Source organism: Falco cherrug, chromosome 2 (assembly GCF_023634085.1).
Source record: "Falco cherrug isolate bFalChe1 chromosome 2, bFalChe1.pri, whole genome shotgun sequence".
NCBI classification, from domain to species: domain Eukaryota; kingdom Metazoa; phylum Chordata; class Aves; order Falconiformes; family Falconidae; genus Falco; species Falco cherrug.
The window spans coordinates 20,084,655-20,096,926 of NC_073698.1; the positions used below are offsets into that span (position 1 = coordinate 20,084,655).

The following is a 12,272-nucleotide window of genomic DNA, read 5'->3' on the forward strand; positions in this document are numbered from 1 at the left end:
CAAAAATGCTTATAGCAGTTCTGCTCCTGATTTCGCACAACAGTCAAAACAAACAAATACCTTCAGATCACCATAGACTTTGTATATTAAATCAAAGGTTTTCCAATAACTTGGGAGCAAGTAAGATGTCAACAGAGGCTCTGTTTGAAGCTAGTAAAGGTGACAGTACCTTCCAGACCAATATGTACCCATATTCTGGACTTGGGAAGAACAAAATCAACAACAAATATCCACATGCATGTGCACACACAGTGCTAACTCCTACAAGCATTAACTTTCTCCTCTTAATAAGCTGCTTCAGCAACTAACTCCAGATAATAATTTATGTACTGCAAGTTCTAACACTTCCTCTTTATTTTTGTTTCTCCAGAGATGATCATGGACAATGACTTTTTAACTCTCTTAAACAGAGCACACCTGGGTAAACAACGAGGCATTGCATTCCATTTACATTGGACAAGAGCTTTGAAAAGGTTCAACTAATTCTTGACTGGAAAACTACGCCAAGAGTCATATACACTTTTTAGACATTGCTCAGGTCTGTCCTGTTTGCTTCCTTGGAGTCCCTTACATTTGGTACTAAAATCAGTATTTCTCGCAATTTATGCAGTCCAAAACAGATGGGCAGTTCCATTAATAGCCTTCTACCTCTTTTCTCAAATATGCATTTAGGCTCAAAAACCTAGACCTTTCCTACCCAAACCTAGTCAAATTCCTTTTAGTAAGTTTCTTTTAAGAGTACTTCAAGGAGGAAAAATAATAATTTGTGCTCAGACACACCCCCATCCCCCCAGAAACAGTCACAGAAGTCAGCAGGAAACTCATCAAGTGTCTGGAGAAGTTCTCATTTGGTTTCTTAATGACACAGCAAATGGATGGCCGGAAAGCACAGGCTTCTACCTCTTGAGCAACCTGCATGGCAAGGGATAGAAGACAGGAAGCTTCAGCTCCATTTTCCAAGTTGCCAGGGTACACCACAGCTTGCTAGGCAGAAGTTCCATCCAAGACTTAGGGTGTCTAGCACACTAAAGGTGCCAGTGCTTCATCTGTAAAGAAACAGGTACACCCAAGCTAGAGTATCCAAACTTCTGGCTCCTTCACTCCTTGTGAGGCAAGATAAGGAACCAATAATTGATAAGGAGCCAATAATTCAAAAGGTCTTAACTATACATTCATCAGAAGTTCATTTCCCAGGTATTCCTGCCCAAATCCACCATACTTTTGCTCATAGGCTGTATATTGCTTTTAAAAAACCAAAATTTAAGTTTGAAGAGACCGCAACTTACTTACTTTCTTCTTTGAAGAAGACAGTAAAGTTCTTGTTCATTTTCTGTGCAAATACTACATTTGTCTCATTCTCCCTGGTCCTCTGAAACACCAGTCTGACAGGTAACTCAGGGATTCAAAAAGGCTAGACTCACAGACTAAGAGATCTAGCTTCTGGTTTTCTTCCACAAGCTCTTACAGAAGTTTGTAGCAGCTATCTCCTGTTCTATACCTTACCTGCTCTGCCAGTGACGACCCTCCCATCATTTCTGCTACTATGTCATAAGCCATTACACACTACACTGTGCAGTGAACACCATCTCTTAATCAACCTGCAAAATCACCATCTTCAACCTTTGGAACTTAAGGCTGAACTGATCTTTTTCCTCCTAAACAAAAATCTTCCTGTTAACACCACCAATCTTCATGTTAGCCATTTATTTAAAATTAGTACGATTATTTAAAGCATGGAATAGGAAATATGTGCATTACTTCAATTTTGGCCTTCCTCTCCAGGAAATTTTCTCCTATGGCATCCTTCAATATATTTATAGACATTTTGGTTACTTTGTTCCACAAATTAATTTTAAGTCTTCCAAATGCTGAACTTTCTTCATATTCCCCTAGGGTATCAGATTACCGCAAAAGGGTGGGGAGAGAAAAGGAGCATCCCCTGATAGGTATAGATTGAGGCACAAACCAGACCAGTTTGTAGATACAGCAGTGCGCCACTGACCTGTGCTGGATGATGAAGGCAGCCTAGACTTCAGGGTGATCATCCCTGAGGACAACCACAGCCTGAGGTCATTGCAGTCGTGTCCACAGCACACACCACAGGACTTCGCTCTGTAGTTTTATTGTACACGTAGCTTGAAGAATTTGACTCAATACCTGTACAGTCCTTGAAGAATCAAGAAGTCACGTCCATGAGAAAAATACTACTTCCTTTTAGACCTCACACTTTGTCTACCTCCAGAGTTTTACTGTTGTACCTGACTGCCCATATCAACACTACTCCGGGAACTGAGACAGTATTTGCTTCAAGATAAGGCACCCAATCTATAGTACATACCTGATCACATAAACTGCCTGGAATGCTCTTGGTTACAACTCCTACTCTAAAATCCTTTACAGAAGGACCTTGCAAGTGATGCTATCACTTAACACATTTTTTTCACCTCAGTGCCTTACCTTTATCTACAGCTACTAATGGGCAGCCACAGTATTCAGCACAGGTTGTTGCAAGATGAAAGACCACTTAATCACAAACTTACTGCCCACAGCACCAAGGAGAATGCAGGGAAGAGGACACAAATATTACTCTTCACAATTTCAGCTAACTATCATTGCCTAAAGACTAGGACCATTAACCAGTCATCTACCATCTAGTGCTGTCTAATAAATGAGAGGGTAGTTGGCACGTCAAAAAAAACCCAAACAAAAACCACAGAACAAACAAAACATCACCGGTGGCATATATCTAGCCTGAGACACAACAGATCAAGTAGGCAGCAAAGCATGCCTGACACTGGGACCAGCTCACTGTCCACACATGAAACAGCCAAATAGTAAGCTGCTAATACCAAGTTGCAATCTGTCAGCTGAATGAGTTAGTAACCACTTTCCCTCTTCCTGCTTTTCCCAGACTAAAGGTAAGCATACAACACACTACCATGGAAGAGTTATTACATATTAAGTCTCCTTGAAACAGCAGTACAAGCTGGAGCACAAAAGTTATGTATATTTCTGTCCAGACAAGAGAGATTCGGAGCTGTCAAATGCACTTCATCCATAGCAATGGTAGTATATTGAAGAGGGATAGTTGCACATCCGCCTTTGACACAGTTTTGAAGAGGCACAAAGCAAAGGACTACAGAGGAGCCAGGACATGGCGTAAGAGGACAGTGATGAAAAAAAAGCCAATCGAAGTTCTGAGATCTCCTAAAGTTACCCAACACAAACTGTTTTCCAGCCAGGGCACTCTCAGGACATCTATAGTGGCATTACATAAACTGAATGCTGCAACAAGAGGAAAGACTTAGTAACAGAAATAGGCAGTTACGGTCACAATGTTCTTCCCCCATGGTAAATGCAGAGTCGCCAACATTGCCGAGTCTGAGCAGGGTCTGCAACTCACCACAAGTCACTTCTTACCCTAAAGGATCAATTCCAATGCTGTCTCCAAATCTAGTGAGCTAAATAAGTTTAATTGTTAGGTTTGTCAAAATCCTTTTGGCATCAGAACTGGTAAGTTTATGACAGGAAACCTTCCTGCTAGGAAGAATTTTCTGTGGTTCCTAATGCAGTGGGTTTTTGCGTGTGTGTTTTAAGTTTAGGTTCAAGACAAAAAGGTTACCTAAAATAGAGACCGACCATTCACATCCCTGCTTCCAGCCACACAGACCCAGGTTTCAGGCTGGTTCTCCCACAGACACACGGGCTGAAAGGGGCCCTGAGAAGTCTCTTGCACCTGCAGCAGAAACATTGCTAATACCAGATTTGGTTAGCCTTGGTTTTGTGCAGCTAAGCCTTGCAAGCCCTCAGGGATGGAGATTTCACCAGCTTTTTGGACAACCTGTTACTTCTGCATACCAGTCAAGTGTCAGCACATGACTGTTCTCAACTACTTTGTAATTAGGAAGATCAGTCTTATTTAAATCATAGATCCTAGCTGCCCAGGGGACTGACTGCCACACAGGAATGAGGTGAAAAGACAACATTTCCCTTTGGAGTTGTTTTCAACTACAGGATGGTGAGGCACAACCTTTGGAAAGAATCTATCCTTTCCAAAGCCTATTAACACATTCTCTAGTTAGTTCTGCAAATGAAGCAATTTTCTCTAGCTAGCTGACTGCACTTTTCGGGGCACAGGGTTGGGGGGTGGGGTGGGGGAGTGGCACACAGGCAGAAATAAAATGGAAAAGTAGAATCAAGCCTATGATTTAGCACAAGCTCGATACGCCAGTGTCAGGCACTCAACAGCAAAATAAACTTTGAAAAGGATCATCTAGTTAGAAGTTGTCCCCTCAAAGGGGATACCATCTCTGTTCTGTATTGTATCAATACTGTAATGCAGCTTGGCTTAGGTCTTCCTTGATAGTTTTATGTAAGAGGAAGCCAGCTCGGGAAAGCTCCTAACCACATGGCTGTGGAATGTGCCATAAGCTAGGAAAGGAGAGTGAAGCCTGCATCCTCACGCCACAAAACCAACCCAGGAAGCTGGTATCCTTTTTATACATACAAAGCATAAGAGGGCATCACACAGCAAGAATTCATGTGCATCCAAATGTCTTTTCTAAACAATAGTCTTGTCCTGAAATGAGAAAGATGATGAACCTGAGTTATGGGGGATGTCTTCCAAAGCTCTGGCTATAAAAAAACCTCATAGACACAGATACAGTCTACTTCCTTGCCCTTATGACCTGCCGTACCTCAGACAATTCAAGTTTCACAACCCCATTCACAACAGTACAGAATGCTTGAAGTACTTCACTTGGCCAGGGGTTCGGCAGGGTGATTCTCCTTCTTTCTGTCTCCTGCACCTTGTTCATTTCTCATAGCAACTGTGCTCCTACACCACAAAAAAGTTGAGGTTGCTTAGTGCAATACTACACTTTAAGTATTATTTTAGTCATAAATATTATTGGACTTGATATCTAGTAAAGACGACAGGAAGTAGAATATTGTGATCTCAAGACCACTTGGCTCCAGCACTTTAAAGGTCTAACATCCTTGACCCATGCAGAAGAGCAACCTATAGTCAGATAAAGCTGACATACAAGTAATTCTCACTGAACAGCCTTACTTTTGCGTTTAGGTTCAGTACCATGCAACCTTAGCACTATATATTGAGTTCCCAGAAGGCAGACTTCTGTACAAGTCCATTCTGGAAGCGCAGAACTCACTGAGAATTTCATTTTAATTAATTAATTTTAAATTAAGGGGATAGGGTCCCTATTATTCAATAATGAGAGGGTCACAGTTGCTTCCCTCCCAACTAAATATTTCCATGTTTTGATAATAAGTGAGATGTAATGTATCTATGTAATAAAAGTAGCAATAGTAATTTTATGTGCCCATATCCCTAGATACAACTACCACTTCACAAAGTCGACTTCAACCTGTCCCAGAAAATTTTTCTACTAAGGCTAAAAGAAGGAAGGATGAGAAGACAGAAAAGAGTTTCTAGTATAAATCTACTGTTTAGCGCAGTTGAATATAATAAAGTAGTTCTAAAAATAATCTTGTCTTTCTAAAAATAATCTTGTCTTTGTATTTTATCAAACTACATCCTGAGATCTTCCACAATTTTTTTCCTGAAGTTAGCTATAGCCTTTACACATACAACTGTTTGGGTTTTATACATTTAAAACAGTTACCTGCTTCTGTGTCCTGGAGGAGATAGTTTTGTATTCAAGTAAATACTGTATTTAACCAGCATCTACTTCTAGAAAGAAATCACAGAATGCATGCACAAATATCCAAGTTCTAGTGTCCTCTTCAGAGATTCAACTAAACTTCTTCCTTTTGCAGTAGTCTTTCATTTACATACAAAAACTGTTCTATATAAAACATACACCAGTTACATGGGGGGTGGGGAATAAAGATTGTTTAATTACAGTGGAAATGCTGTATCAGCAGCATAATTATGTTTAGAACAGTAACACAGTAACTATTTGAAAAAGTTCACATATTGCAAGAATCATAAATGTGTTTTTGCGGGGGGGGCATGCGCTAAAACATTTATGCATCCTATGTTTTAGGATTACTTTCAGGAACTGGGTACTACTTGTTTTTCTAATTCTCATTATTTTAAAGTTTAGCAATCTTGCATTCAAATCAGAATCACATTGACTCAGAACAAAGCATACTGGATACAGAAAGTTACATTTTCCAAGGTGGGTTACTACAGCATGCATTCAGTAAGTCAAGTGTGGCATAAAGCTGTTCATTAGTTTGTTTCTTCACTGGAAGAAATGGTTGTTCCATTAGAACAGACACTGGTTAATAATGCCACTGGTACACCCAGTTCTTCAATCCAATGTGCAGTCATTTTGTGTGTCAGGGCACTGACTACCACGTGTCTGAGAACAGGCAGACAGGTAGTAAATCCATGGCACCATGTTAGGCCCTAGTAAACACACTCTCCTTTTCTTTCTCTATCTGGTCTACTGATACTGTAGCAACCCAATACATACTTCCACCTGTTTCAGTAGATCCAAATTCCACGCTTCAATGTTTTTTACCCATAACAAAATGCTTTGGATAAATTTACAGAGTACACTTCAGATTTTCCATAAAGATACATGAGGCTCTCGTGATTATTGTAGCTCCATCCCAGATTCATTGCAGTCCTCTTGCAGGACTACCCACCCCTGCTACCCACCTACTGTTTTGTGAGAGTTGAATTAATGAAGCCTGAGATGTTTCGAATTTATATAAAGGGCTGTAAGTTACAAGTCAATGTACTAAACATCAATCACATTAAAAAATACTTAAGTATTATTTCTGCCAAAGTAGTATCATCTTCTTTTAGAAGGTAAATGTTGTTAACTACTCAAATCCCACTTATTTAGGAAAGGGAAACTACAAATAGTTCTCTGCACACTCCAGTTTCTCCTTAATATGTAAAGTACCTCCATACACTAAAAGTTCATAGATTGCAGCCTAAACTGGAACAAGTACTTTTCAATACTAAAACAAAATAACCCACAAAACCCCTAAGCCTAAAAACTTCCCTAAAAGTACTTGCTATTCAGAGGGGGAAAAAAAAGACAAATCCCAGCAAGTCCAGATAAGTACCCAGCAGTTGGCTTTGTCAGACAGCTCCAATAGGCATTCCCCTCCTGCTCTCTCCAGCAAGTCCTTGTTACCTACTCAGGCTCCAGCTCTTACACAAATATAGTACCAGTAACTCAAAGGATTACAACTCAACTGCAGGTTGTATGTTAAGAAATCAGCATGACAAAGCTCAAGTTTGACCATATTCTGGTAGATACAATCATTAAAATACTGGTTGAAGAAACCGCATACCTTGTATTTTCATAAAAACTATGTTGTCCTGAAACAAGGCTTTTTAACTAGGATGTTACAAGAGCCAAGATACACAAGTTAATTATAAGTTAAGAACACCTGCTTTGTTCTTGTTGATGTGAAAGGCAAAACCTGCTTTGAACTCCTGTGGGACAGCACCTGCAGGCACAGGACAGTACAGACGCATCCAAATAGCACTCTGCCCTACTTGACACAACATTTTATGCTTCAGTTTTCCAAGTTGAAAACTTTGGAAAGCTAAAGTCCTCATTTTGTTATTCAAAAACAAGAAGTTAGGGGTTGGTCCCATCTTCATTAATATAGACTGCAAAACTGTCCCCTCTGCAATAATCCAGAATCTCATCATGGCAATTCCGCAAAAACCAAAAGCGTCTGTCATCCAGGTGTAGCAACAGAGATCTTCAGTCTGACTAACACCCACCTGGAGGGAAAGGTTTGGGGAAGTGGGGGAAAAAAAGAAAAAAAAAAAATTTCTCCCTCTTTCATTATCAAGCCTTTTTTAGCAAATCTCACTAGATACCACACACTGTTTAACTTCGGGACTGACCTACAAGGGGCTCCTGCAGTCACTCCTCCTTGCTGTACGCCTTGTTAAAGAAAGCAATCAGGGTGCAATGCACCCCAACCCTGTTCTAGGTGCAGCTTACTCCCCATAGGAGCCAACACGCAGCAGCTAACACATTTCACTCCAAGGTATCATGAAGGGAGGGCTGACACATTTAGGTCAATGCCAATCATGAAGCAACCTGAACTTTAGCATTAAATGCTGATACAGCAACATAATAAGGTTGTGCACAGAACCACTCTAAAAATGCACTCTCACAGGCATAGAAAAACAGTATTTCCAGGTCCAGCAAGAGGGTGAATTGGGCCAACCAGACACTGATCCTTCTATTGTAAGAACTAGGGGCCAAACAAAGCAACTGAGGAGCCAGGTTCAAAACAAACAAAAGGGAATAGCTCTTCACGAAGCTAGTAGTAAACCTGCAGAACACAAAGTCCTTTGGCAAGGACGCAAAAGCATTTACGCAGGTTCAAAGGAAGGTTAGAGAAATACTTGGAAGAAATCTAGAGTTACTGAATACATAAGCAGCTTCTAGGCACTGAAGGTTGGGGGCAGGGAGCAGACGGGTAGGACTTGAACTTGTAGCTCTGTCATGTACCAAAAGCATGGGGCTTTAGCCATAGTGTCACAAGGCAACAGAGAAAAGGGCTGGAGGATTGCTGGTCTGAACCAGTGTGATTGTTCTCATGTTCACACCCTCAAATCTGCTCTTTATAAAGATGCTTCCTAGCCTCTACTACAACTGATCAGTATTTGCATGTTTAGTGAAACTAGCAACCTATTCTTCTAGGACTCAAAAAATACTAAGAATTTAAAAATTCTAGTTATAAAATACTAATAAATGTACCAGGGTTCTTCAGCAACCCATTCTGAAAGAGTCTTTGTTGTCTTTCTATGCTAAAACTCTTATGTTCATGTATTTTAAACTCTGCCTACAGATAACCTAATCACGGTAAACAATGTTTCAAGAATTTGGATTTAAACTCAAGCTCTTAAATCATTGCTTAAGAATTAAAGTGCTCTTCAGAAAAGTCACTGAGCGATATGGGAAGCACAGTTCTTCTGATGTTAACAGGACCTGTACTTCAAAGTTAAAGCCTTCATCAAAGATTAAAATCTATGCTACCTCAAATGGTACAATATGACTGTTCATTCATGATTACAGAAATCCCACAGTTTCATTACAAACCCAGTCATTTCAAGTCAGGTGACCTACCGAATATTTTCCAGTGCACTTGTCAGCTGCTGATGTGAAACATCATAAAGTTTCACTTTGAAGCCTCCAGCAGCAAACACCATGGCCCAGCTGCGACCAATGAGTCCACTGAAAGGAAAAATACGAGCTAATTAATAAAAAAGCATTTATTTCAAGGAAGGAGGTCTGACAAGCATTGCAAGAAGAAAAGCAAAGCCTGGACTCTGCGATATTTGATTATGAGATTGTTTACATATTGATAAGAAACAAATCTCTCTAACAGAGAAATATCCTTTGCTAACTGTGTAACAGCTTCTCTGAGAGCTGGGAGAAAGAATGAGAAAGAAAAAAACCAAAAAACCACAGAGGACAGAAAAATTCAAAATACTACAAAAAAAGTAGCAGGAACAACTACTTTGGGGTGCTGGACTCAAGTATAAACAGTTTTGTCAGCTAGTCTTAACCTGGAGCTGGTATATGAATTTATATTAAGGGTTTGGGGGGGGGGGGGGGTGTTTTGTTTCTTGGGGTTTTTTTAATTAAAAACTCATTCATTCAGTTCATAGTCTAAAGACAGACAGCAGTCCTTTGGTGCAGTTCAGGATCCTGCTTCAGGGACGATCAGAAAACCTAAGACTAAGCTACTGAAGTCATGGGTCCTCAGCAATTCAGGAAGTACCATAAGCACGTGAAAAGGAAAAAAAAAAAAAAAAGTCCCAGCAAATGTAGGTCTGATACTACTTTTCCACCTACCCACCTCTAGCACTACTTTTTATTTTTAGGCAAAGCATTTTACCATGCTGGAAGCATACAGGAACAGTCTTCCTACATCTTTTGGTGAAGTCACATTACTAAGAAATACATAGAGGAAACCTGTAGGAAGTGACAATTTTATCCCATCTCTCACAGCAATGCAGATTTTAATTAGATTTATAGCAGGCATCAGCCTCTTCAAATGGAAGCACTGAGGCACAGTGTCAGAAGCCTAAATAACCTAAGATTACAAAAAATAAATAAATTCCATTTAAGAGATAATAGCAGAACTCCATACCCATGACTGTTACTGTGGGAGTTTTGATAATTACATGTATTTCTTGGCATTTCCAAGATAATTGTATTTGCAGCATGAAACTTAAGCAACCTCTGGCAATCAGAAAATATAAGGCCACTGGGCATGAATAAAGGCTTAAAAGAGAAGTAAAAGTCAAAGATAAACCAATAGGGCAGATGAGAAAAGTAGGAAAACAGGAACATCTTCAGCCTTTGGTTTAAATATATATAAAAAAACCCAAAAACAAAAACAGGAAGTTTCAGGAAACAGCAGAAATCAGTGGAAATAATTGGGACAAAAAAAACCCACTAAATGCAAAATTTCACCTTTTAAGTGGACAGTAAGCTCTCTCTCAAAACTTACCATTTAAAAGAAAAACCACGCACCACTGTAGTAAGCTCAGACCTCAGCAGTTCTCAGGCAAACTACAGAACCAATACACTTTGGGAAAAGGTAAGGTATGGGTCAAAGTTTGTTACCTACTATAGCCTCCTGGCTAACAAGTATTTCTAAAATAAGAGCATTTCTAAAATAAGAGCATTTGCATCACTTAAACAAGCACGTCTGAGCTACCAGTATCTTTATAAATTAGGATCATCTCTCCCAAACTGCACTTTTAAATGAAATTTCCTTAAATCAGTGTTTGAGCTCCCCCCCCCCCCCAAAAAAAGAGCTTCTTTTATTTTAATACAAGTTTTTAGGATTGTAGGGTTTGTTTTTCTTTTGAACTACAGAGTGCACAAAGTAAGTCAACAGTAGGTATCAGACCCGTGCTGTTAGTCCATCCTACGCAACAGCAACATAGAATCTGATGTTAGCATATTTGACCCCAACACAGTGCTTTTTGATGCTTTAAGTGCTGTCATTTTGGGCCCAACGATGAAGTATTACTGACCAGATCTGCTCACAGAACTTTTGCAGATGCTACCATAAACAGTTTTTCTGCCTTCAGTGCACCTGTGCCACAGCAGCCTCAGAGAGCGAGAGCCTGGCTCTCCTGACCCTTCACACACCTATGGGGAATGAAAGTTCTACCAGCACCACCACTAAGCGCCAGCTTCGTCACCATCACAAGATGGTGCCGAGACACATTCCAAGACCTCAAGCAGTCTTGCTAATAAAGTTTGTTGCAGCCCACACTTCCAGCACCAAGTTATAGTGGTACGTAGGGGGCTGTTACTCGCTGGCACATATTCTCCCCACAGAAGATTATTGTTCAAATAAAGAACTTCAGGAAGTTTAGGCCAAGAAAAGGATGAAACAACGCATTCCCACACAGGTCAGAAATGCCACTGTATCCTGTGATAAAAATGTATCACTGCAGGCATGCCCAAGAGAAACTTGGGACTTTCTTGACATAGCTGACAAACAGATTTTTAAAGCTGTGCTCAGATCTCTCCCGTCTTGCACTTACACAGAACGCTTGCAGTGGAAAAGGGCAGCAGTCTTTCAGACCTACAGGGTGACTGACTTCGAGCAGAGTGGATGCTGGTTTGTCGCTTGCTTCATTTTTTGGGATTTTGTTTGTTTGCTTAAAGTAGCACAGAGCTGTCAGAGGCTGATGCAAGGACACTCCTTCTAACGACCCAAACAGGTGCATCCCCCCGGCTCCTCAGCCCCCCGCAGTTGCCAGCCCTCCTTAGCGCTGCTCCCCTGCCCCTACCCCAACCCTGCTCTCCCTTGCACGGGCTACACAGGCCAGACCCCCGGGGAGCCCCTCGCTGCTATATGCGACGCCCGTAAGGGCAAGGCTGGCTGAGGGAGCGCCTCCCCCGCCGCGCTGAGTCGGCGAACGCGGCTCCCGCAGGCCAGGCCGCGCCCGAGCCCCTTCGCACGTCCCCGGGCACCCGTTCCCAGAGCTGGCCTGGCACCTCCTTCCCTGGGCGCCGCACCTACCCGCGGCAGAGGAGAGACTTTACCTGCCGATGATGGCAACCTGCGAGGATTCCATGCCTGCGGGGGCGAGAGAGGCGGGACAAGGAGCCGGCACGGTGCTGCTAGAGCCAGCGCTGCCTTAATACACCCCCGCCCCTCACCCTACGGCTCCCGCCATGTTACGGCCGCCCCCATTGGCTCCTGCTACGAGCGCTCCGATTGGCTCCGCGCCCCTCAGTGACCGCTACTTGAGCCGCCCGGCGGCC

General features: G+C 41.6%; 1 protein-coding gene across 3 annotated transcripts in view; it reads right to left on the reverse strand.

Annotated features, from left to right (window-relative positions):
• CRYL1 (crystallin lambda 1) overlaps positions 1-12,226 on the reverse strand; it is a 61,603-nt gene extending 49,377 nt beyond the window's left edge. The window contains exons 1-2 of one of the 3 annotated variants that reach the window (XM_055703359.1): positions 12,051-12,226; positions 9,102-9,209 (exon numbers count right to left, since the gene is read on the reverse strand). In XM_055703359.1, coding sequence (XP_055559334.1) covers positions 9,102-9,209; positions 12,051-12,082 — 140 coding nt within the window. In that variant the 5' untranslated portion in view covers positions 12,083-12,226. The remainder of the gene's footprint in view (positions 1-9,101; positions 9,210-12,050) is intronic. The other 2 variants (XM_055703357.1, XM_055703358.1) reach the window with 2 other exon arrangements.
• Between the last annotated feature and the right edge of the window lie 46 nt (positions 12,227-12,272).